General features: G+C 48.9%; 1 protein-coding gene across 1 annotated transcript; it reads right to left on the bottom strand.

Annotated features, from left to right (window-relative positions):
* Positions 5723 to 26503, bottom strand: TFAP2E (transcription factor AP-2 epsilon; the record flags this gene model as incomplete). Its single annotated transcript, XM_021095919.1, has 6 exons — positions 5723 to 7990; positions 9952 to 10093; positions 10619 to 10737; positions 12125 to 12347; positions 25384 to 25435; positions 25997 to 26503. Coding segments are annotated over 6 exons (1326 nt in total), but the record flags the coding sequence as incomplete, so codon positions are not given.

Genomic DNA, 26695 nt, shown 5'->3' with positions numbered 1-26695 from the left:
GGCCTACACCACAGCCACAGCAACACAGGATCCAAGCTGCGTCTGCCACCTACACTGCAGCTCATGGCAATGCCAGATCCTTAAACCACTGAGTGAAGCCAGGAATAGAACCCACATCCTCATATATAATAGGTTTGTAACCTGCTGAGCCACAACAGGAACTCCAGGATAAACTCTTCTTATATAAAGGATGTACACACAAGCTTGTGTGTACACACACATCTGCTTTTAATTTTCTTTTCTTTTCTCTCTTCTTTTTTTTTTAGGGCTATAGGTACAGCATATGAAGTTCCCAGGCTAGAGGTCAAATCAGAGCTACAGGGGCCAGCCTATATACCACAACCATAGCAATGCCAAATCTGAGCTGCATCTGCGACCTACACCACAGCATGCCAGATCATTAACCCACTGAGCTGGGCCAGGGATTGAACCCACACCCTCATGGATGCTAGTTGGGTTTGTTTCCACTAAACCACAATGGGAACTAACTCCTAAAATTTTTTAAAATATTCTGCATATTGCTTTTTTTCATCTAACATTATATTGGGGATTGTTTTTATATTAGTGCATAATAGCTACCTTATTCCTGTTGTCAGTTGCATATATTCTCTTAAATTCATGTACTATAGGCAGTTAACCAGATAGCTGTTTTACTTCCTAATCTTGCTTTCTGGAAGTGAGGAGTAATGTAGATGTTTTTTGATTGGTGCCACTAAAATAGTGGTTCTTAACCAGATGCATGGATTAGAATCATCCAAGGAGTCTTCTTTTTTTAGTGTACATGATAAGGTGCATTCACTCAGATTCTAATGAGTAGGTTTGTGGCCTTGACTAGGAATATTTTTTAAAGCTTCTTAAGTAATTCTGATCTTCAGTCATGATAGGGGACCACCAGATTTGAAGCTTCTTCGGAGCTGTGGTCCTCAAATTTTAGCATTCATCTCAAGTTCCTGGAGGGCTTATAAACATAGCTTGCTGGATCCTACCCCTATAGTTTGGGGTGTGGCCTGAGATTTTGCCTTTCTGATATTTCCAATTGATTCTGATGCTGTTGGTCTGGGAACCATACTTTGAGCAACATTTGGTCTTTTTTTTTTTTTTTTTTGCTTTTTACAGCTGCACCTGAGGCATATGGAGGTTCCTAGGCTAGGGGTCCAGTTGGAGCTACAGCTGCCCGCCTACACCACAGCTACAGCAACGCAGAATCCAAGCCACATCTGTGACCTACACCACAGCTCATGGAAATGCTGGATCCTTAAACCACTGAACTAGGCCATTGAAACCCACAACCTCATGGTTCCTAATTGGATTCATATCTGCTACGCCACAAAGGGAACTACAATATTTGGTCTTAAACTAAGATAAGCCTTACTTTATTCCATTCTGTGCTACTTTTAATACCACATACAAAAGCTTTTTGGTTTATCTGAGGTAAAATACATCACCTCTCTTGAGATACTCCTTATAGATTAGCACATTTGTATTAACAGTATTGAGTTAATATCCGATCTGAATGTTATATACTTTTTACTACTCTAATGGTAAATACTTTATACTATAAGAAGCAAGGTAATCACTGAATAAATTGGGAGAAAGAGATGCTTCACATCACCGTAGCTAGTTGATCATCAGGCACTACCATGAGTATGCATAGATTTGGGCTTTTGGCTAGATTCCTGTCTCTTTCTAAGGCAACTATTTTTTTTTTTTTTTTTTTTGCCATTTCTTGGGCCACTCCTGCGCCATATGGAGGTTCCCAGGCTAGGGGTCGAATCGGAGCTGTAGCCACCGGCGTACGCCAGAGCCACAGCAACTCGGGATCCGAGCCGCGTCTGCAACCTACACCACAGCTCACAGCAACGCCGGATCGTTAACCCACTGAGCAAGGGCAGGGACCAAACCCGCAACCTCATAGTTCCTAGTCGGATTCATTAACCACTGCGCCATGACAGGAACTCCTAAGGCAACTATTTTAAGCTCTACAGGTGATTCTGATGCTTTCCCCAGTTGAGTATAAGCAGTCCTGCTTCATGGTTTTCCCATCTGTAAAATGGTCAAAATTTTGTGGTGGTGGTTATGAGGATTCCACGCACCAATGTAAAGCATTTGCAACAGGGCCTGGCATCTGTGAGTGCTCAGTAAGCATATAATTATTGGTAAACTTGTTATTCTGCATCCAAGCCTCACCAGGAATGAAATTGTTATCTGCCTTTAATTATAATTCCCCTGAGCAATCTCACAGGCAAACCGACCAGCCAACCCTTTGTCTCTTTTCTCCAATCTAGATCTCTTTCCTAAGCTCAAGATACAATTAATTATGTGTATCTCACCCTTTAGTCCTAGGAACATCAAATTCAGCATGTCTAAAGCTGAACCATACCGTCAGCCCCACCACCACCACTCCCTCCCATTCCCAAGTGTCCAGGCCAGAAACTTATAATCATTTATCTTTTTTTTTTTAATTTTTAAAAATTACAGTTGATTTACAATGTTCTGTCAATTTCTGCTGTACAGCAGTGACCCAGTTATATATACATTCTTTTTCTCAAATTATCCTCCATCATGTTCCATCACAACTGATGAGACGTAAGGTCCCTGTGCTATACAGCAGGATCTCATTGCTTATCCACTCCAAATGCAATAATTTGCACCTACTAACCCCAAATCATTTATCTTTAATAAACTTTTTTGGAATAAAAATTTGGTTTTATAGAAAACTGGCAAAGATAATTAACAGAGTTTCCTTATATCCTTCACCTTGTTTCATCTAATGTTACCATGCTACATAGCCACAGTGTGTTTGTAGAAACTAAGAAACCAACCTTGGTCCACGCATTAGTATTAACTAAACCGCAGCCTTTATTCAGATTTCACCAGTTTTTCCACTAATTTCCTTTTGCTGTTCTAGGCTATGGTCCAGGATACCACAGTGCATTTATCTGGGCATCATTGTTGGTGCCTTCTTTTTCTCCAAGTCATCAAGTTCTGGTACCAAGTTCACATAGTCACCAAGTTCTGGCAATTTCACTTATTAGATCTCTCTCTCTCATTTTATTTATTTATTTATTTTTTGATTCCATAGGATATGGAAGTTCCCAGACTAGGGATCCAAGCTGAGCCATGGTAGTGGGGATGCCAGATCCTTAATCCCCTGAGCCACCAAGTAACTCCAACCTAAATCTTTTTTTAATAAAAATCTCCATCTCAGAGTTCCTGTTGTGGCTCAGTGGGTTAAGAACCCGATAAGAGTGTTTATGAGGATGAAGGTTTGATTCCTGGCCCCGCTCAATGGGTTAAGGATCTGGTGTTCCTGCAAGCTGTAGTGTAGGTTGAAGATGGAGACTCAGATCTAGTGTTGCTGCAACTGTGGTATAGGCTGGCAGCTACAGCTCTGATTTGACCCCTAACCCGGGAATTTTCACATGCTGCAGGTGTGTTTATTAAAAAAAAGCGAAAAACAAAACTCCATCTCCATTATGCTGATCTATCTCCCATCATTTCTTTCTTTTTTTTTTTTTCTGTTTTTAGGAAGTTCCCAGGCTAGGGGTCAAATCGGAGCCACAGCTGCAGGCCCACGTCACAGTCACAGCAATGCAGGATCCAAGCTGCATCTTCGACCTACGCCACAGCTCATGGTGACGCCGGATCCTTAACCCACTAAGTGGGGCCGGGGATGGAACCCGAGTCCTCATGGATGTTAGTCAGGTTTGTTACCACTGAGCCACAATGGGCACTCCTATCTCCCATCATTTTTTTCTTGAACTATTTTAACAGCCTCCTGTCTCTTTTTTTTTTTTTTTTTTGCTTTTTTGGGCTGCACCCACAGCATATAGAAGTTCCCAGGCTAGGGGCTGAATTGGAGCTGTAGCTGCTGGCCAACACCACAGCCATATTAACATGGGATCCGAACGGCGTCTGTGACCTACAACACAGCTCACGGCAATACCAGATCCCTCACCCACTGATTGAGGCCGGGGATCAAACCTGCATCCTCATGGATACTAGTTGGATACGTTTCCGCTGCACCACAATGGGAACTCCACAGCCTCCTGACTTCTTTCTATTTTTAATCTCCTCCCACTCCAGTGTACTCCAAAAGTTGGATCATGCATCACTTAAAACTTACTGATGGTTTTCCATTGCTTGAGAAATAAAGCTCAACTCTTTGGTTTGACATACTAGGCTTTTCATAATTCTTTCCCAACCTAGTTCCCCAATTTCCTTTCTCTCTTCTGCACTTCATAAAGCCCATTACCCAACTAAATGGCCTCAGCATACATTTTTTACTTTACTCATGTATATACACCTACTGTAAACGGGTAAGCATTGCTTCCCAGAACTTTTCTTACAGCAGATATGTGTATATGTCATGATGTAGTGCACACTGATATTTTCTAATCTATTTTCGTCTACCAGATTTTTTTTTTGCGGGGGTGGGGGGTGGGGGGGCGGGCAGGGCATGTGGAAGTTCCCAACCCCAAGCTGCAGCAGTGACCATACTGAATCTTAACCACTAGGCCACTAGGGAACTCCAACCCCAGATTTTATTTTTTTTTAAATGCCACCTATGTCCTTCTAAATCAATTTCCTGAAGTTTGAAAAACACTGGGAATATTTTAACACTCATGACCAAAAACTATTCAGAATGGTCTCCCAATTGATTCCTATCTGCTTTCAGGTGATTAATACATTGAAAACAGTTTCTTCCTTTCCAGGCTTGTGGTGAGTGAGAGTGGATAGTTTGGAGAAGAGAGCAGCTGTTTTGCCTCAGGATAGAGAAGCTTAATTCTAATTAGTGAAGAGGTTGGGGAGACTGACAAGGAAACTTTAAGAGATGGAAGAGAGTGCTGAAATAGTTTAATTGCCAAATATTTAATCCCCTCAACTTCCATAGTCTAAAATAATTCTAGTAGTTGAACATCTTGCTAGGCCCAGGGCTTTGGTTTAAGTGAACATTCTTCCAGCCTTTCCTTCATGCCTCCTTTCATATGGGTGGCTTGAGACAGGGAGACTTCTTGGGGACAGAAATCACATCTTTGGACCTTTCATCTGAGAGAGGACTCCTAGACCTTTCATTTCTGCAAAGCACTTGCTGCTGGCACATCTACAGAGAACTGGAGAAAGAGAATTCCAGGCAAAGAATGGTAAGTGCAATGGCCCTGAGGCATAAAAGTGGTCGTTTGAGGATTAGAAACCAGGCGTTCCCATTGTGGCTCAGCAGGTTAAGAACCTGACTAGTATTCATGAAATTATGGGTTCGATACCTGGCTTCACTCAGTGGGTTGGGGATCTGGTGTTTCCATGAGCTGTGATGTAGGTCGCAGATGCAGCTTGGATCCTGTGTGGCTGTGGCTGTGGCTGTGGCTGTGGCTGTGGCATAGGCTGGCAGCTGTAGCTCTGATTTGACCCCTAGTGTGGGAACTTCCATATGCTGTGGGTGCAGCATTGAAAAAAAAGAAAGGAAATCAATGTAGCTAGAACAAATTGAGCAATGAAGGGAGTAGTTTAAGATGTAGTTGAAGAAATAGGCAAAGCCTAGATCATTGCAAGGCCTTAGTATGAAAGTGTGCCAGTGAAAACAGGGAGACCAGTTGGAAGACTGTTGCAATAGCCCTGAGGACTCAAGTGGTAGCAGAGCAGATAGAAGAGGATGGACTTTCTCATGGATTAGCTGTAGGGAAAGAATCTAATATGACACCCTAGTTTCTGGCTTAAGCAACTGAGTGTAGAGAGTGGTGACATTTATTGAGGTCAGGAAAGTGGCCTGGTCAAGATTTGAATACTTGACTCAAGTACTCTACTTTGGATGTAAGTAGAAGTGTTTCAGAAAAGAACAGTGGGGAGTTCTCGTCGTGGTGAAGCGGAAACGAAGACGACTAGGAACCATGAGGTTTGGGTTTGATCCCTGGCATCGTTCAGTGGGTTAAGGATCCGGCATTGCTGTGAGCTGCGGTGTAGGTCACAGATGCGGCTCGGACCTGGCGTTGCTGTGGCTCTGGCGCAGGCCGGCAGCTATAGCTCCGGAAAGAAAAGAGCAAGTGGTCAGCCATGTCAAATGCTGTGAGGTCCAGAAAATGGGCCTTTGGATTTGACATTGTGGCTATTGATAACCTTGCTGCGTGGATTTCCATTGGCTGGTAGGGATAGAAGCCACATTTAAAGTGGGTTGAAAGGAGTTCCTGACACGGCTCAGATCCCGAGGGGCTGTAGCTGTGGTGTAGGCAGGCAGCTACATCTGATTCGACAGGAGTGAATTGGCAATGAGGAAATGAAGGTAAGAGCAATCTTTCAAAAACTTAACTGCAAAAGAAGTAGATGGGGAAAGGATTTACGTTTTGTAAGGTAAGAGATCCTAGAACGTGTATCCTTTGGGGAATAGTCAAGTAGATAATTCCGCAGAGGGAGAGACTGTGCAGGAAAGAAAAACAGCCCAAAGAATGAAATCCTCAAGAAGACAAAATAGCTGGATTTGAATGGTTCCAACATACACCCAGAGTCATCAGCATTCACACATAGAGATCTGCCACCAGTGGCCATGGTAACACATCACATAAAGCCAATAGCCAGATTGACACATTGACACACAGGCCCAGTAAGTCACAATAATATACATACAGCTCCCACCCACCAGGATTCACTTCACACACACATAACTAATAGGCACACTGACAAGCCAGATAGACCCACCCCCTCACACAGAGATGCCCACAGCCCCTTCTAAGGGTTTCCCCCTAGAGGCACAGTCCTTCAACCCCTCCTAAATCCTGTGGTCTTGCCCTCTTGGGAAGCAAATCCAGGACTGAAGGACAGGGAAGGCTTCATATCCAATGAAAAGTTTTTATTAAGATAATGAAAACAATCTGGGAGTTGGGGAGGTATACTGACTGCAGGGCAGGAGAAACGACACATACAAAATCCCAAACAACCTCAATGTCCCTGACATCTTTCTTCCCTCCCAGCCCACCCACAGCCCTCTGAGAGCAAAGACAACCTCTCCATCCTGGTCCAGCTGGACATCTTGGTACATGAGCAGAAGACAATGAAACAGGAGTCCTCAATGGGATAAATAAGTTGCACTGGACATTTAAAAACTTTAATTACGACATAAATAAATAGGACAGACAGCAACAAGACTGAAGTGCAGCCTGGATTCAAGTTATGCAATTTGTGCTTTATCTTCTCTGTTCCTCAAGGGTCTCTCCTGCCTACTTCTTTCCAAGGGTTGGAGGGGTCCAAAAAGCCCACCGGGGCCTCCTGCCAGCATCCCTTTTCTGGGGGTAGGAGAGTCTGGAATGAGGGGGTACCAATGCCTCAGTAGCACCTCTAGTTTGTTAGTTTCCCTCTGCTGGCTTAAAGCAGCAAGGCCTTGGCCCCTAGGAGAACCCATTGCTGCCCAGGCACCCTAATGGGCAGCACTGGCCCCAAGAATCAGGCTTTTCCATGCCAATTTCCTGTCCAAGCCCTTCGCAGCAGTCAAGGGTCAGAAAGTGGCACATGTGAGACAGCCACCTGGGCCCTTAGCAACAGACCACCCAGACACCACCTCCCATTACTTCATCCCACACCCCTAATTCGGGGGTTTCTAGAGGAATGTTCTCTTTCTGGCTTGATTCCAACCCCCCCTTTTAATCCTTTCAGGCCACCCCCAGGAACAAAGACCTCATTTCAGGCCTTGGGAGCCCCTTAGGGATGAGGTAGGGAGAGCAACTATTTCCGGTGTTTGGCATCCTTCTCCGAAGCCTTGGTGTCACCATGCCCACTGCCCGTGCTGCTTAGAAACATCTTGTCCAGCCCCTTGAGTGACTCCAGCAAGTAGTTCTGGAAGGCAGTGAGGGCAGCACAGATGGCAGGCCCCCCGAAGCCATGGGTGATGAGGCTGAAATGTGTCAGGCAGCTCTGCACTCCAGGCTCCAGGATGAGTGCTGGGCGGCTATTGCCCAGCGGTGAACGGTCCTGTGCCATCAAGTCTGCAAACTCCTTGCAGATCTGCCTGGTGGGGGAAGGAAAGTCAGAGGACAAATGTCTGCATCCAAGGAAGGACCCACCACATGCTGGGCACTTTATATATACATATGATTGCTGACCCAGTAGTCTGCAAATGATGATCATACCCATGTTACAGAAAAGTGAGGCTCAGAGATGTTAACTGATTTGCCCAATATCACACAGCTAATAAACAGCACATGCCAATACCCTACAATCTCTTTTTCTGTGGATGTCCTGCCCACATTCAAAGTCCAGCTCAATTCCTACCTTATTCAGGAGTCTCCTTGATTCTCTTTCCTACTTCTACCTCCACCCAAAATACCCAATGCTTTAAGAGTTTTGTCTATGAAATTATCAGGGAACAATCTAGAATCTGCCTTAAATAACAGAAATAAGGAATTCATGTCATGGCGCAGCGGAAACAAATCCGATTAGGAACCATGAGGTTATGGATCTGATCCCTGGCCTTGCTCAGTGGGTTAAGGATCTGGTGTTGCCACGAGCTGTGGTGTAGTTCGCAGACACAGCTCAGATCCCACGTGGCTATGGCTGCAGCTCTGATTCAACCCCTAGCCTGGGATCCTCCATATGCTACAGGTGTGGCCTTAAAAAGCAAAACAACAACAACAAAAAAAACACCAAACTGAAGTAATAGCAGTGAACATGATTTGAGGCCTAGATGCTGTACCAAGCACACTATATGTATTCTCACAACAAATCGACACTGTTATTATTACCCCCATCACATGGAAGAGGAAATTGGTTGGTTTCAGACAGGTGAGATGACCCGCCCAAGTGACTAGGCTGGGGTTTGAATCCAGCTCTTGTCTGCAGCCTTTGTTCCCTTCTCTGTGCATGCTGCATGTGGGCCAGACAGGACAGTCGCCCATGTCTCGCCTTTACATCACCATGGACACCCGTCAGCATCTTAGACACGACTGGGACCCAGGAAATGCTTGATGAATTAGCTGATTAATGAGTGAGGTGAGCCCTGCCCTAGATATGTTTCTCCAGCTGCAATGCAAGCAACCTCAAAGGTCCCATGAGCCTATGATTCCACTTCTGCCTAGAGGACTTAATTGTGATTTGAAGGACTGCGTTAGGTGAGGGGACTGGATGGTGTCCTAAGCAGCAGAGCAAGCCCGAGGGCAGGAGAGAGCAAGTAGGTCAATTGGAGTGGTTGGGGTTTGTGCAGAGCAGGTTGTGGGGCCCTCAAAGGAGCCTAGACTTTACAGGTTGGTGATTTTCAAAACCTTTCTCTTGCAATGGGACCCTTTCTAAAAACTAAATCTTAATGGAATACCAGTTCATTAAACAGGCCTCGAGGCATCTCCACAGAACTTAGTTTGAAAATCAATGAAGTAGCAATGGAAGCCATGGAAGGCTCTTGGATAGGGGAGCAGTGCATGTGCAAGGAGGCTGAGGGAACAGAGGGGCACTGGGGTGAGGGTCCACGAGTTAAGACTGGGAGACTGGAGTTGAGGTGGCAGCATGTGAGTGGTGGTGAGGGAGGCATCGATGAGATTTGCAGAGGGCTCAGGTATAAAGGACAAAGGAGAGTCAAGCCAGGGGCCCAGGTGGGTGTTGGTGTCCTGATGGAGGTCACTAGAGTAGAGGGGCTGACTGGCAAGGCTCAGGCAGGGGAGCAGGGCCAGGGAATCTCAGATCCAGGATGGACCTGGGGCTGGTGGTGCCATGGGGCAGTGTATGGGGGCGTGGTACCTATGTAAGCCTGTCTGTGACACTGTTTTTGCTGATTTCTGGAACCCAGAGATGCTCACGTATCCACGTGTGCCTCTGCTGTGCCAGGTGTGCCCATGGGTAGTGCCACATGTACCATGTATACATTGCATGTACAGAAGTGGTATCCATTGTGCCCACGCTTGGTGTCTGTGTCTGTGCCCTGCACCAACATGTGCCTGTACTCAGCACCCATGACAGCGTGTGCATGGCGCCCTCACTCACTTGGCAGCCAGCAGCATGCTCTTGCGGCTGTGCAGTTCCCCAGGGTCAGCATGCTGTCGGCACAGGTACTCGGCAGCTGCCTTGGCTGGGAACTCGGTCTCACAGACATAGCCGAAGTCTCGGGCCAGGTGCACGGCCTCTCCTGGGGAGGGGAGGCAGAGATGAGCCATCACTATAGCCAGGTGTATCTTTGAGCTTGGAGCATGGCCTTGAACCTTGAGCTCCTGGCAAGGCCATCCTGCTTCTTCAGATACTTTCTCCTCATTCCCCTCTCAGCTCTAGTCCCAACCCCACTGCTCTCCCTTGGGGCCACCTGGGATGGGCTCAGCTCAGGGATGGGAGCTGAGCCTACAGTGTATCCCAGAGCCTGAACCCAAGGTGACCCAGCCCAGAGTCACCAACCTCCAGGTAAGGGACTTTGATCCCCTCATCTCTACCACATCCAAACATTGGCCACTCTCCTTGCCACACACACACACACGCTCTCTATTGTACCAGCATGTGCATATGTGTGCATGCACATACTTTTAAAGATTAACACACATATCACACACACCCCTTACTTATATGTGATGCACAGAGAATACACATGACTAAACACACCATCTTGCACTGGAGACAGTCACACACAGTCACACTAGATGACACATGTCCCATTAGGTCTCACCCTCTACCAGCGAGGTCAGCAGTGTCACATTGGCAGCCTTGCGACGGCCAGCTGGCAGGTTGAGCCCAATCTTCTCCAGCCGTTCCCGCAGACACCGGCCCCCGTTCTTGGACTTGGCCCTTGACGTGCACACAGAGAGACAGATACACACCATGAAGACGAATAGAAGCATGTAGGCTAAGTGACCCCCAGCAGAGCCTTGCTGCCCCCACTAACCCTGCTGAGGCTTGGGTCTGGCCCTGGGGACACTCTTGGGCCTCTATTAACCTGATCCCAATCTCTTTCTAATCTCACTGGTTTTGCAGCCAAGATGGGAATGGAAGGTGTAGCGAGCGCCCAGCTCCAGGAACCCCTCATTTCTCCCTAATCCTCTCAATAGCAGGGACAGCCCAAGGTGGAGCAGGATAGACCAGCATCTTATGGTCCTTCTCCCCACCATAGCACACCAACACAGCTACGCAGGGACAAGCAGACCCAGAGACACCGGGGAAACACCGAGAAACACATGGGGAGACACAGTTAGACACACAGCTGCCCAGGGGCACACAGACACACACATACAGATGAACACACACAGAGGGCCAAGAGTAGACATACACCCACACCAATAGAGACAGACACAGACACCCAGAGGCAGAGGCAGAGACACATGTTCATGCAAGTCAGGATCCCAGGGACATTTGTACAGACACTTACAGACTCAGACAAGCCCCCCCGGGATGCTCAAAGAGACCAGGAATAAGGAGATATTCCCACACCTGCACAAATGCAGCTCCACACAAAGGTACATTTGTGCAAATATACATGTGTCTAGCTGCAGGTACACATGCAGTCTCTCTCTCTCTCTCTCACACACACACACACACACAGAGTGGGACACACTCTAACACATCCCACTAAAAATAACACAAGAAACTCACACTCATGAAAACATATATTGCTGGTCACCACTTCCTACCCCCCCAACTCATGCACGCACACACGTGCACGCAAGCACACAAACACTACAAAATACATCAAAACTCATAGCCCTGAAGCAAAAAATACCTTACCCAAGCACAAGGACGTGCACAGAGAGACAGACACAACCATGAAGACAAACTGTGGACCTCATGCTCCCCACCCTAAAACACACACACACACCAGAGAGGCCTATACTGGCACAGGGTCCTGGGAATACCTTTCCTATGGAAGATGGCACTCTCCCTTCCCCAGACCCAACCTTGTCCATCATGCCCAATGTGGCTGAGGCCTCCATCCCTTCCCTGTACCCAGGCTCCTCACCATCCCCCGCCCCCAAGCCCACAGACCAGTGGGAGCTGCTGGGGACCTAGGCCTGTGCCCAGAGCATGCACCCCAGAGAGACTGAGGTAGAGAAGACCCTGTCATCTGGACAGCTGTGACCTGGGATGGGGCTGGCCCCTCTCTGATCCCCTGGGAAAGTCTGAAATGTCCACAGATTTTAGCCCTGGCACTGTGCAGGGAGTTGTGGGCTGACCTTCCTACCTGCGAAGGACGCCACCCAGGAGGGAGGCATTGAGGCATTCGGGAGGTGAGAGTCGCCGCTGGACCTCCCCCACTGTCACCTTGTACTTGGACGTCGAGCTGAGCAGAGAGAGCCGGCCTGGCACGGAGCAGAAGACCTCACTTGGGTTCGTGATGCCACCAACCAAGCTGTCTTTGGCCAATGAGAGAGCTGAAAGGCTGCTGGCTTTGGAGGGGATGGGGACTGTGGAGCAGAAGCGAGAGCAAGGGAGAGAGAGACAACACTGAGCCAGGGACCACAGGACAGGGGCACTAGCCAGTTGCGGCATGATCATGTCGAAGAAGCACTGAGCTACCATGCTGCACACACATGGCCGCATCTGCTGTCCTGGCACTTTTCAGAAGGAAGTTCTACTCTCCCTGCTCTGCAAGGAAAGAGACTAAGGCACAATGAAGTTAACGGGATCCACTCAAGCTCACTCAGGTAATGGGTGGTAGAAATTAAACCCGAAGTCCTCCGGCTCTTGAACTGCCATTTCCTCCACTGAATCAGGCTGGTTCCCTTGTCAAAACTCAAACAGCTTCAGCAGCCTTGGAGTTTGGGCATGTGCAATCAGAGAGGGAGTTGGAAATAAGGCAATAGAGTCTGAGCTGGAGGCAAGACTCCTGGGTCCTGAAGCAGGGCCCATCCAGATCCGTGCAAACACAAGGAGTCACCAGTCCTCACACCTCAGCTCACTTGTGACCCCAGATCAGTGAAGGGCCTGTAGACTTTGGATTCCCACACAGGGAGGGTGAGGCTCCATTAGGCCTCCAGCCCTGGCCCCCTTCCTGCCAAGTCACTCTGGGATGCTCAAGGAGACCAGGAATAAAGATACACCCTACAGCCCTCTCCCCCAAATGCTCTCGAATTATCTACCAATATCTATGAGGGGTGGGAAAGGGAATCTGAGAAGTTTATTTTTTAACACCCATTCGGACACACTTGGGTCTAAAAGAACGGTCTTCCTGCAGTCTACCCTCCATCCTCCTACTAAGCCTCAAGGGGAAGGGAATGACTGAGGCACTTACTTCCCCTTGGGCTTCTCTTTTTTCAAGGAAGTAAGAGCATCAGTAGAGAAGGGAAGGTCTTGTGTGTATTAGGGGAGGGGGGTGCACATGGGGCGCTGAGGCCAGGAGTCACTGAGGATTCACTATACTATGTGCTTCCACAGATAACCTCACTGAATCCTCAGAACAACCAACCAGGGGGCTACATTATTCCCATTTTACAGGTGAGGAGACTGCAGCCCAGAGAGGTGAAGTAATCTGCCTGAGATCATGCAGCTGGTAGGCTTAGTGCCAATTGCAAGCCCTGGACTGTGATCTCTAAAGGCAGCACTCAGCCCTCTAGTCACCTGGCAAATACTTGCTGAGCACCTGTGTGCTTGGAACTGTGCTCAGCCTCAGGAATGCAGAAGTAAGCAAAGCTGGCCCAGTCCCTGGCCTAGCAGAGCCCCTCCAGCTTTTCCCTCTCTGGATCCACATTCAAACCCTCCACCCCTCCAGAAGCCTCAGTGAGGCTCCCCTCCTCACTGCCCTCTCCCACCACATCCCATCCGTCACCATGTACTAGGGCTTTCATTTCTCCACGTGCCCTGCATGCAGCCACTTCTCTGCCTGTACAGGGACGCTCACTTCCCACATGAATTTCTGCACCCCTCTGCTCCAGAGGGATCTTTCTGGAACACACATCATTCCTCAGCTGAGACCCCGACAGTGCCTGGTCTGTTCCGTGAGAATCAAATTCCAGGTCCATAGCTGAGCAAATGATGCTATTGATCCTTCATTGAGTGCCAACGGCATACCAAGTGCTTCACATTGTCAGCTCTGTGGAGAAGATGCTATTATCTATCCTCGTTTCAAGATAAAGAAACTAAAAGTTCAAAGAGGTTAAGATGGCACAGCATTAAGGAGCAGAAATGGGTCTTGAACTCTGAGGATGGACTTTAAAGTTCACATCCTTAACTGCCATAATGCCCTCCTTCAGGCTCTTTTGTGGTCCAGGCCCTGCCTACTCCTCTTGCCTGGTCCACCATCTGCCCTTTAGGCTCTTGGCCCACACTGACCAATACGAATATACTGTAAGCCACAGATATAAGTTAAAATTTTCTAGGAGTTCCCGTCGTGGCACAGTGGTTAACGAATCCGACTAGGAACCATGAGGTCATGGATTTGATCCTTGGCCTTGCTCAGTGGGTTAAGGATCCGGCATTGCCGTGAGCTGTGGTGTAGGTCAAAGATGCGACTCAGATCCCGAGTGGCTGTGGCTCTGGGGTAGGCCAGCGGCTACAGCTCCAAGTGGACCTCTAGCCTGGGAACCTCCATATGTCGCGGGTGCAACTCTAGAAAATACAAAAAAAAAAAAGCTAAAATTTTCTAGTAGCCCTGTTTTTAAAAAGAAGCAACTGGTAAGACCAATTTTAATATATTTTACTTACCCCAATATATAAAACTATTATCACTGAAACATATAGTTAGTTAATGGTTAAAATTTGTATTTTATTTTATGGCTACACTCATGTCATATGGATGTTCCCGGGCCAAGGATTGAATCCAAGCTACAGCTGCATAAATGCTAGGTCCTTTTAACCCACTGCACCAGGCCAGGGATCAAACCCACGCTTCCACAGCAAACGGAGCTGCTGCAAGCAGATTCTCAACTCATTGCGCTTACAGCAGGAACTCCTATAATCAATTTGTTTTTCTTTTTTCTTTCTTTCTTTTTTTGGCCGCCGCACAGCATATTATGGAGCTCCCAGGCCAGGGATCATATCCGAGCCACAGTCGCAACCTAAGCCACAGCTGCAGCAATGCCAGATCCTTAACCCACCGCACCAGGGATCCAGCCCACCTCCCGGTGCTCCCAAGACACTGCCAACCCCCTTTCGCCACAGCGGGAGCTTCTAAAATCAGTATTTTAAAAATCAGACTTCTCTTGTGACACGGTGGGTTAAGGATCTGGCATTGTCACTGTAATGGCTCAGGTCACTGGGAACTTTCACCTGCCACAGGTGCGGCCAAAAAAAAATTTTTTTTTTTTAATTATTAAGTCATTTTACGTTGTTTTCTTGTACTTGGTCTTCGAAGTTCAATGCATGTTTTACACTTACAGCCCATTTTAATTTGGACTAGCAATATTTCAAATACACATGTGGCCAATGGCTGCCACAGTGGACAGCACGGATCTAGACTTCGAAGGGGAGAGCACAGCAGGTAACATGAGTGAGTGAGACGTGGGGATCTGCTACTTGGTCGAGTGTTACCGTGCAGGACACAACAGCATTGACAGAACTCTCGGTTTGTTTGGTTTTTGTTGTTGTTGTTTACTGGCTGTGCCCAAGGCATGTGAAATTTCCTGGGCCAGGGAACAAACTCACACCACAGCAGCAACGCAAGCCACTGTAGTGACAACGCCAGATCTTTAACCTGCTGCCCCACGAGGGAACGCCTGTTAATTGTTATTATTGTTGGTGTTTGCTGGTGAGACCAGGATTCGAGATTTCAGGTGAAATCTCTGGATTTCTAAAACATTAGCAACTGATTAAAAAATGTAGGCGTTCCCATCGTGGCACAATGGAAACGAATCCAGCTAGGCACCACGAGGTTGTGGGTTCGATCCTTGACTTCCATCAGTGGGTTAAGGATCCAGCATTGCCTTGAGCTATGGTGTGGGTCGAAGATGTGGCTCGGATCCAGTATTGCCATGGCTGTGGTGTAGGCTGGCAGCTGTAGCTCCGATTAGACCCCTAGCCTGGGAATCTCCATATGCCATAGGTACGGCACTAAAAAGCAAAACAAAAAAAAAAAAGTGGAAACCCAGGACAGAGCAGATAGAACATGTGAAGTGCCACCTGCACTGTGGGATGACGAGCTCACCAGGGTATGAGCTCTTTAAGTCCCGTAGAACGGCTCACTCTTTGTCTCAGGCTCCCTTCTCCCTTTTCCTAAGCAGGGCCCTCTCCTTCCTAAGCTTTGGTCCAGGCACCACCCTCAATGCAAAGCTTCCTGGGCCCTCGACTCCAGCTCCCTCTCCCCTCTGTCACTGTCTTTACCACACTGAACTCCTGTCTGCTTCCTTTTCAGCCTTTCCCACCAACTGGGAGTGCCTGCGGGCAGGGTCTTGGCATAAGTAGACGGCAGTGAATGTGGAATAAATGAATGAAGCAAGGGTTCTTGAAACCTGAAATGGGGAGTGATGGCCACAGCCCAGATTTGCCCAGGGTAGAGGTCATTAGGAGACCATCATTCCTTTTTTAGCCACTGATAATAAACTATCCTACCTCCCTGGGTTGTCCCAATTCAGGCACGAGGGAGGGGCCAAAAAGTCATGGGAATAGTGGAGAGGTGGGGGGGATGTGGAGAAAGTAGCAGCACACACCACACCCCAAACAAGTTCCCTGTCGACAGAGCAGGGCCAAAATGTGAGGCAGGTGAGGTACTCACTTTGGGTGCAAAATTTGAGAAGGCACCACAAAGCAATCAGGACAAGCAGTAATCCTATGTGTGCTGGGCTACACCTCTGGCACGCAGAGGTTCCCTGGCCAGGGATCCAATCTGCACCACAGTAGTGACAATGCCAGATCCCTAACCTGCTGAGCCACCAGGGAACTCCAAAATAAACAGTATTTTAAGACTTTTTTTTTTTTTTTTAGGACTGCACCTGTGGCATATGGAAGTTTCCAGGCGAGGGGTGGAATCAGAGTTACAGCTGTCAGCCTACCCCACAACCATAGCAATGCCAGATCACTGACCCACTGAGCAAGGTCAGAGATTGAACCTGCATCCTCATGGATACTAGTCTGATTTGTTCCCACTGTGCCATGACAGGAACTCCTTTAGTATAATATCTTTAAAAATAAAAATTAAGGAGTTCCCACTGTGATGCAGCAGGATCAGTGGCATCTCTGGAGCACTGGGATGGACGTTCAATCCCTGACCCAGCAGAGCAGATTAAGGATCCAGTGTGGCTGCAGCTGTGGCATAGGTCATAACTTTGGCTCAGGTCTGATCCCCAGCCTAGGAACTCCATGTGCTGAAGGGCCAAAAAAGAAAACAAATTAATGTAAAAATACATGATGAGGAGTTCCTGTTGTGGCACAGCGGAAATGAATCTGACTAGTTTCCATGAGAACTCGGGTTCGATCCCTGGCCTCCCTCCATGGGTGAGGGATCTGGTGTCGCCGTGAGCTGTGGTGCAGGTTGTAGACGTCACTTGGATCCCGTGTTGCTGTGGCTGTGATGTAGGCTGGCAGCTGTAGCTCTGATTTGACCCCTAGCCTGGGAACTTCCATATGCCAAGGGTGCGGCCCCAAAGCAAAAAAAGAAAAAAAAAAATCCATGATGACAAAATCTCAAAAATTTAAATAGAAGCAGGCTCTGACCCTGACCTTGCATGACTCTGTCTCACTCCCTTTACCCCAATCCCGGCCTCCCCCCAGAATGACAATCAGGAATGTGCTGACCCAACAGACACACTGACATTGGACATGCAATAGCAGCCTTGCTCCTCCGACCCCAATGTCTCCTAGCCCTGTGCACAGATGCCCTCTTCACTTGTGTCGCTCTGCCTTGAGGGGACTTTTGGGGGGTGATGGAATTATTTATTTTGTTTCAGTGGTTACATGACCATATGATTACATTTGTCAAAATTCATAGAAAGGTGCATCTAAGAAGGGTGAACTGTAAATGTAAATTATATGTAAATTATACCTCAGAGTTCCCTTGTGGTGCAGCAGGTTAAGGGTCTGGTGGTGTCACTGCAGCTTGGGGTGCTGCTATGGCATGGGTTCAATCCCTAGCCCAGGGACTTCCATATGCTCCGGGTACAACCAGAAAGTAAAGAACAAGAAAAAGAAATTATATTGCAATCTTGACCTAAAAAATAAAACTATGAATTAATAAATTAACAAGAAAGGCAAAATGACTGTCCTCTCTCCCATGACTCCTAGTCAGAGGGACAGAAAACCCTTCTCTCCTTCAGCAGCCTCCTCCATCCCCAACTTTCATTAAAATCTGAGGATCAGAGTACCCACTGTGGTGCAGTGGCTTAAGGATCCTGCATTGCCACAGCCGTGGCATAGGTTGCCAGGTGTGGCTCAAGTTTCACAGGAATGTGACAATGCAAGTGCTTTTGCTCCTGCTCATATATATCTGTATTTGTCCTTTTTACAGCTGCATCTGCAGCATATGGAAGTCCCCAGGCTAGAGGTCAAATTGGAGCTGCAACTGCCAATCTACACCACAGCCACTGCAACACCTGATCTGAGCTGCATCTGTGACCTACGCAGCAGCTTATGGCAACGCTGGATCCTTAACCCACTGAGCAAGGCCAGGGATCTAATCTGAATCCTCGCAGAGACAACATGGGTCCTTAACCCACTGAGCCACAACGGGAACTCCATGTTGACATATTTAAACACAGAGTATGTGCTGGATGTATGCAAACATAGATGCAGCTAATGCAGGTGCATGACAGACATGTGTTTGTGTATATGAATTATAGATTTTGTTACTTCCCTCACATGCCAATCCTCTTTTCCTTAGAACTTCTTCCTTCAAAAATGACAGAGGGTTAGAGGTCAAGGTTAGGGAAGCAGCTGACCTGGGGAAGGAGCAGTCATGGAGGTGGGAATTAGCTAGCCCAGACTGCAAAGCAGGAACACTGGTGTTTGTCTCCCATACCACAGTGAGTCTGGTGGCTGAAGCGGTCTATTCATGGTGTCCCCCTGGTCATGCATGCAAAAGCCATCCACATGTACACACTCCTACAGACATAAGAGCTCCTACTTATTCAACCTATCAGACAAGACTCTCACATACTCACAAGTCTACACGCCTGTTCACAGTGGTGAATGGTCTGATCACTGAATCTGGGGAGTGTGCAATAAAGTCCCTGGAAAGCGGGTTAAAATTGCAATTCTTTCTAGAAGAAAATACAGGAGAAAAATCTTCATAATCTTGGGTTGGGCCGAGTTCTGAGATACAACACAAAAAGCATGGTCCAAAAAAGAAAATGATTGGAGTTCCCGTCATGGCTCAGTGGAAACGAATCCAACTAGGAACGATGAGGTTTCAGGGTTCGATCCCTGGCCTCACTCGGTGGATTAAGGATCCGGCGTTGCCATGAGCTGTGGTGTAGGCCAGCAGCTACAGCTCCAATTAGATCCCTAGCCTGGGAACCTCCATGTGCCAAGGGTGCAGCCCTAAAAAGACAAAAAAAAAAAAAAAAAAAAAAAAAAGAAAATGATAAATGACTTCATCAAAATCAAAAACTTTGGCATTCCCGTTGTGGCTCAGCAGAAATGAACCCGTATCCACAAGGATGTGGGTTTGATCCCTGGCCTCGATCAGTGGATTAAGGATCTGGTGTTGTTATAGCTGTGGTGTAGGCCGGCAGCAGCTCCAATATAACCCCTAGCCCAGGACCTTCCATATGCCGTGGGTACAGCCCAAAAAAGAAAAAAAAAAAAGACACTATTAAGAAAATTAAAAGACAGGAATTTCCTGGTGGCTCATTGGATTAGGGATCTGGCATTGTCAACTGCTGTGGCTCTAGTTACTGCTGTGGCATAGGTTCAATCACTGGTTGGGGAACTTTTGTATGCTGTGGGCGCAGCCTAAAAAAAAAAGGAGAAGAAAAGAAAAGAAGTGAAAAGAGAAACCACGGACTTGAAGAAAATATTTGCAAATCCTATGTCTTATTAGGGATGTGTATCCAGAGTATACAAAGAATTCTTATAATTCAACAGTAAGATAAACAACCCAATCAGAAAACAATCAAAATATGTGAATAGGCATTTCACTAAAAATGATATATGAATGGTCAGTAAGCACATGCAGAAGTGCTCAACATCATTAGTCATTAGGAAATTGCATATTAAAACTATACTGAGATTTAAAAATTAAAAACAAACAAAAGTTTACTGAGATACCACCAGGATGGCTGTAATAAAACAGACATATCAAATGCAGATGAGGATGGGGAGAAATCGGAACCCTCACACCTTGCTGGTGGAAATATAAAATACTACAGCCACTTTAGAAAACAGCTTGGGAGTTTCTTTAAAATATTAAACACAAGCTTCGCATAAAATCCAGCAATTCCAGTCCTAGGAACTCAAGAGCAATGAAAACATATGTCCACACAAAGACATGTGTGTGAATGGTCATAGCAGCATTATTCATCGTAGCCAAAAAGTGGAAACAACCCAGTGTCCATCAACTGACGAATGAATAAACAAAATGTGTTACAACTATACCATGGAGTACTACTAAGCAATAACAAAGGAATGAAGTGCTGATACAGACTACAACAAACATAAATCTCAAAAATATTATAAGTAAAAGAAGCTATATGCAAAGGTCAATATATTTATATGTTCTATTTATTATTATTATTATTAGTCTTTTTGCCTTTTCTAGGGCCACTCCCGTGGCATATGGAGGTTCCCAGGCTAGGGGTCTAATCGGAGCCATAGCCGCTGGCCTACACCACAGCCACAGCAACATGGGATCCGAGTCGAGTCTGTGACCTACACCACAGCTCACGGCAACACCGGATCCTTAACCCACTGAGTGAGGCCAGGGGTTCATAACCTCATGGTTCCTAGTCGGATTCGTTAACCTTTGCGCCATGACGGGAACTCCTGTATGTTTTATTTATGTAACATGTCCAATATGTGCAAACTTAGTAGATAAGAGATTGTCTAAGGCTTGGAGTAGGAATTAACTACAATGGGAATGGAGGAATTTTGGAGGGTGATGGAAAGGTCTTAAAACAGACCATGGTAATTGTTACACAACTCTATAAATTTACTAAAAATCATTGAATTGTACCCTTCCAATGAATGAATTTCAGGTCTGTAAATTTTACTTCTATCAATCAGTTTAAGAAATGAAGTTCCAGGGCCACACTTTCAGGGATTCTCATTTAATAGATGTGAGATCCAGACCAGGAAATCTGTATTTGTTAACGGGCACCCCCAGGGGATTTGATGCCTAAGGTTCCTTTAGCCACACTTAGGGCCCAGAGCCTGGGGAAAGGACAACAGGAGGAAGGCAGACAGGAGGGGTCAAGACCCTCCTCCCAGCCTACTAGGGTCTCTTCATCACCCCCAGCGGGACCAGCTAGTTTTGTTCTCACCAACTGCTAGAGCGGTTCTTTTACCTTTTTTTTTTTTTTTTTTTTTTTTTTAAATTGAGGTATAGTTGATGTACAATATTATATAAGTTTCAGGTGTACAACATAATGAGTCACAATGTTTAAAGGTTATGTTTCATTTATAGTTATAAAATATTGGCTCTGTTCCCCGTGTTGCACAATATATTCTTGCAGCTTATTTATTTTATGCACAGTAGTTTGTACTTCTTAATCCCCTACCCTTATCTTGCCCCTCTCCCTTTCCTCTCCCTCGAGGGTTTCCTTTAAATATAACTCCTACCCTTCACCGCCCTGCTCTGTATTGCCCCCAGGGACAGTGGATTCACAGTCTATCTGCATAAGCACTGGTTTTTTAGTCTCATTCTGGGGTCAAAGGTAGCCTGGGAGGCAAGTGAGGCAGGGGTGGAGACGTGCAGAGTCAGATTCTGTTTTTACACAAAATTTGGACATTTTGTTTATTGAGGATTTTTTGCATTATTTTTTTTAAAAAACACTGCAGTAAGATATATTGTTCATCTTGATTGCTGAGTTTTTAGGGACCCTCCTAAGCTTTGCCTCAGGCGAGTTCCTCACTTACCTCACCTCAGTCCTAGCCCTGCTTGTAGATTCACTTGGAAGCCCAGAACCTCCCCATCTCCCTTGTCCTTTCCCAGAGCCAGGCATTGCGGAGGAAAGGGTGACAATTTACATCAGCCTGGAGGTGCCTTGAAATTGGACAACAGAGCCTAGCAGAGAGCCATTCCCCACCCCAATTAGGCAACCACCCACTCTCCTTGGAGAGACCGAGGGATACTGCAATTCCCATCCCCAAACTACTCCCCTCCAGCTGTGACTATATAACCTGAAAGCCACAGAGATGATTAACCTTTTAAATACCTGCCTGGCTTTCCAAAGCATGCTGTGCCTAGTGGGGTGAAAGTAGCTCGGCCCTTTGGATAACCCCTCTTCAAGTGCACTCTAACTTTAAAACCCATCACTCATTCATTCAACAACCCCCCAAACACCTCCTGAGCCCTGTGCTAAAGTCTCTCCTTACCAAAGCCTTCCAACCTCAGTCACCCACCGCTCCTCTTCTGAGCTCCCACCGCCACTGTACAGACCCCTGCTCACTGCCTTTCTCGGCTGGAAAATATTCCTGTCCATGTCTGTCTCTCTGACCAGTCCCACCTGCTTTCTGTGCCCCTAGGATAGGTCGCAAAACTGAAAGCGATAAATGTGGATAAAAATAGAGGGCTTTCCCCTCCCCCACTTCCCTTAATGTCAGCCTCAGCCCCATCTGCCATCCCGGTCCTATGCTGTCCTGGCTGCAAGGGCCTGCCCACCTGCAAGTGCGTGATGAGGCAGGGACTTCGCCTCCCCTCCCTCGCCTGGAGTAGTGAAGATTTTACAACTTCCCCTGACGCCAGGCCTCCCAGCGATAGGAAGGCTGCTTCTGGAATAGAGCTGGGCTGCCTCGGTTTCATCCAGGACGCGAACGGCGGTGACACAGCTGCCCCTCCCGCCAGATCCGGGAGGAGCTGGAGGAATTCTTTGCTTCAGCTAGCCAAGAACGACTTTCTATAATTCCAGGGCCCAGCTCAGAGTGGGGTGGTCCCCAACCGCCCCTGGCAGGTGCCAGAGGACTTTACGACACAACGGGGGCTCCCGAGGCATTCGTAAAGGCCCGGGGGCGAAGAAGGATGCTAATCAACTGCGCCCAAGTGGCTGGCAGCGTGGCCGGAGTCCCGCAGTGACTGCGGACGGCCCAAGCGAAAATTACCGGTGCGCGGGGTGTGGAGGTTCCAGGGCGCAGGGCTCCAGCCCGGCCACTGGAATATAGACACAGCTGGGTCACCCGCGCATGCACTTGAGGTCTAGATTTCCAGAGATCAGCTCTGTCTCGGCGTTTGCAAAGCCAGAGAGCACCGAACTCTCTCTTCTCCCCAAAGGCTCGCGGCCCGAGCCGAAGGTCAAGCTCCTGTATTGGGAACCCCGCGCTTCCTTCTGCTGGGGCTCTCATCCTTTCCCCTTTGGTGCGTCGTTCCCTACTGTGACTCGACGTCCGAGTCAAGTCGGGGCTCCCAGGGTGCAGTCCCCGGCTCAGGTCGCGGACACTCCACTGCGACCACTGACGGGCTTGACACTGTTATACCGCCGGGGTGCGCGCCCGCGGCGGTCTCGCACCTCTCCAGCGCCCAAGTCCAACCTCACCCGCCGGAGCCAGCGCGCAACTCCCGGACGGTCCTGGCCCCACTGACAGTGTTCTTGGAACCGCCTCTGGGGATCTGGGCGCACACCTAGGACCCGGGATTTATGAAAACTGATGTTCTTTGAGAGAAACCAACTCGAGGCAAGTTTAGTTCCTTTTCTTGGCCAGTCTCTTGTCCTGGCTCTGGCCAAGGGATTGGGGTTTAAAATACTCAGGGCCTCGGCTGATTTTTCTACCCTTTCCCAGGGCAGAAATCCTGCAGCTCCTTCCCAAAATGCAAGGTCCTGGCTATCCTCAGGGAGTCAGTGAGCCCAGGCGCCCCTAGCTTGTTGAACTCTGGGAGGAGTAGGGAACCGGGAACCCCAACCAAGGTCGAATCTCCAGGTGGTCGCAGCCCAGCGGTGGGCTCATGCCACCGTAGACCAAACGCTCTCTTTCCCTCGGCTTCAAAGAAATCCTCTAAACCCAGGCAGAGCATACCAACAATGAGCTGGCTCTGAGCACACACCTCTGCCCTGACTCCAGGCACCCTCCAGGCAGCCGGGTTCCCAGCATCCTCCCCAAACCCCCAGCTCCGGGTAATACAGCCGGGATACCTGGAGCTCCCTTCCCCCAAGTTCCAGGAGGCCTGTCACCTCATCTTCCCCACGCACACTCCAGGCCAGCCAGCTAAATCCCAGCCCCAGGTAACACAGCCTCGACACTTGGAAGTCCAGCTCCCACCCCCACCCTCACGCTCAGGTCCCTCCTCCCCCATCTGAGAACACGTGGAGGGCAAACAGAGCCCAGGCTTGAATTCACTCATTTGAAAAACAAACTCGAGCCAAATCCCATGGGAGCAGCGCCTGGCCTGCCGGGGGCAGAGCGGGCTTGTCTGTGCCTCCATATTCCTCTCTGGCATCCGCCCCAAATTTAAATCTCTGTCTCTGTCTTTCCCATCTTTCCCTATCATGTCGGAACTCGGACCAGAGGCCTAGAAATCCACTGGAGGGCAGATCTCAAACCCCTGGCTTTTACTAGGGCAGAGAGACACAAACACCCCCCAAAAACACACAAAGAGCAAACCTACGTGCTTAGAGATCTTCAGTGCCAAAGAACAAAATCTGGGACACAATAAAGACCCTGACATACACCTCCAAATGCACAGAAATTGCACCAGCAGAACAGACACGCTCACATACTCACAGCAACAGAGACACTTACCAAGATATACTAGAAAGACACCTAAGAAAGGAACATATAGACAGGTACAGGACCCCAAACTCACATAGACACGGACACCAGGGCCCTGAGCCTCCTGCACACAGCCTGATAAAATATTCACACACCACCTTCCCCAATCCTAAATGCTGAAAGAGGCTCCCGTACAGAGAAAAAATTCTCTAGAGAAACTGCAAGGCCCCTACGGCCCTGCTGTGAAGGGAGGGGCAGAAGTACCTGGCAGGCTAGGAAAGGGTAAGGCTCTGTAAAGTGGAAATCATTTAACGAAATCCATGGGACTAGCACCCCCATCACTCCCTCTTAGGAAAGAGGGAAGCGGTTTAACTCGTTTTGCAAATTAACTCCAGATCCATAAGAGTGCCCTCCCCTTGGTAGGGAGAGGCCAGGCCCCTGTACACCTTGGCTGCCAGGGCAGCCAAGTGAGTGTGGTTGGCCTCCGGAGGACCCCAGGAGTTGGATCTGGGGCTGACTTACCAACCACAGCAACTGCCCAAGCTCTAGCCATGCCTGCAGCCTCTACTGCCTCTCTACTGGGCGAGGAAGTGTGACGGGTGACCACAGAGCTCGGTAATGCACGGGAGGTACCATCACAGAAGAAATTGGCTCTGTGTGCTGGGGCCTGCACCATCTCGCCCCGTTCTGCCCTGGCAGATGCACCCCATTCCTTACCTTTCTTGATCACGGACTGGTCCAGGAGACTCATTCCCGGCTCATCCATGGCCTGGAAAATAGGACAGAGTGGTGGTAAGGGTGGTGGTAAAAGTGGTGGTAGACCTTTTCTCCTGTCGCTTCCCAAGCCCCTGGTATCCCTGCCCCCCGTACTGTCTGCTCCACCCAAAGCGCACCACCCAGCAGCAGGCGGCAGGGACTGGCCTGGTGGGATCAAGGTTCCCCTGGGCTCTGAGTTGGAGCCCTGGCTACCTCACCATGCAGTGCAGAAAGGGACTTTTGAACCTTTCTTCACTGAAGGCACAGGCTACCCCAGGAGATCAGGACTGGGCATAGATGTCCCACGTTGCCCAGCGGAGACAGACGGCCCCTGCCTATTTACTCAGAGAAGGGTGGCCACCATCCAGGCACGGCTCATGGACTCAATGCCAGGCGGCCTGAAAGGCCAGGCAGCATCTAACTCAGGACGTGGGACGCATTCTCAGAGAGTCAAGGGCAAGAAGAGGCAGGCTGGGAGACAAGTCAGGTTCCTGTATTGGTCACTCTTTGCCTCCTGCCAAGTCCCAAACCACCGCGGCCGGTCCTGGCCCATTCCGGACCCTTCGGGCCTCACCTGCATGTCCTCCAAGCTCGGCGGCGCCGCCAGTCCGGGGAGGCCGAGGGGCGCGTCGGCCAAGCCGTGCGCGCCGTCTGCCAGGCCGTGCAGGAGCCGAGGCACAGAGGCAGCGTACTCGCGGCGCGGGTCTAGGCCCAGGGCTCGGGCGGGCGGCGCCAGCAGGCCGGGCGGCTCGTCGTGGGCGCGGGCGGCGGCGCGGGGCGCAGCCCAGGCGGCCTGCGGAGGCTGCGGCTGTGCCAGGGGGGCCAGGCCGCCGTAGGGGTCCCCGGCCAGGTGTGGAAAGGCAGCGGCGGCGTCGGACGCCTGACCGTAGGGTAGTGGCGGCTGCGGGTAGGGCGGCGGGAAGTAGGGCGGCTGGAAGTCGGCGGCGGCGGCAGCGGCGGCCGGCGTGTGGCAGAGCGGCGGCGCCGGCCCATAGGCTGCCTGGGGCAGAGACGACAGGCGGGCCCCGCCAGCTGCTGCTCCCAGCCCGTCGGGGCGCTCCTGGGGAAGGAGAGGGGCGCATTAGGCGACCCGCCAGCAGCTGAAAGGATCCCAGGCCGAAAAGACCTTCCTCAGTTCCCGAGGGTCCATTTGCTGTTCTGTCTATCTCTGAATGACCCTTGGGCGCGGGAGCCTTGGGCTGGGTACAGCGGTCTCCAGCGCGCACAGTTCTCAGCGGGCAGAGTCGCAGTGACTCCCTCCCTCCGAGATTTC

Source organism: Sus scrofa, chromosome 6 (assembly GCF_000003025.6).
Source record: "Sus scrofa isolate TJ Tabasco breed Duroc chromosome 6, Sscrofa11.1, whole genome shotgun sequence".
In the NCBI taxonomy this organism is placed as follows: Eukaryota; Metazoa; Chordata; class Mammalia; order Artiodactyla; family Suidae; genus Sus; species Sus scrofa.
Note: the sequence above shows the minus strand (reverse complement) of the source record. Positions and strands in the feature narration are given on the sequence as shown.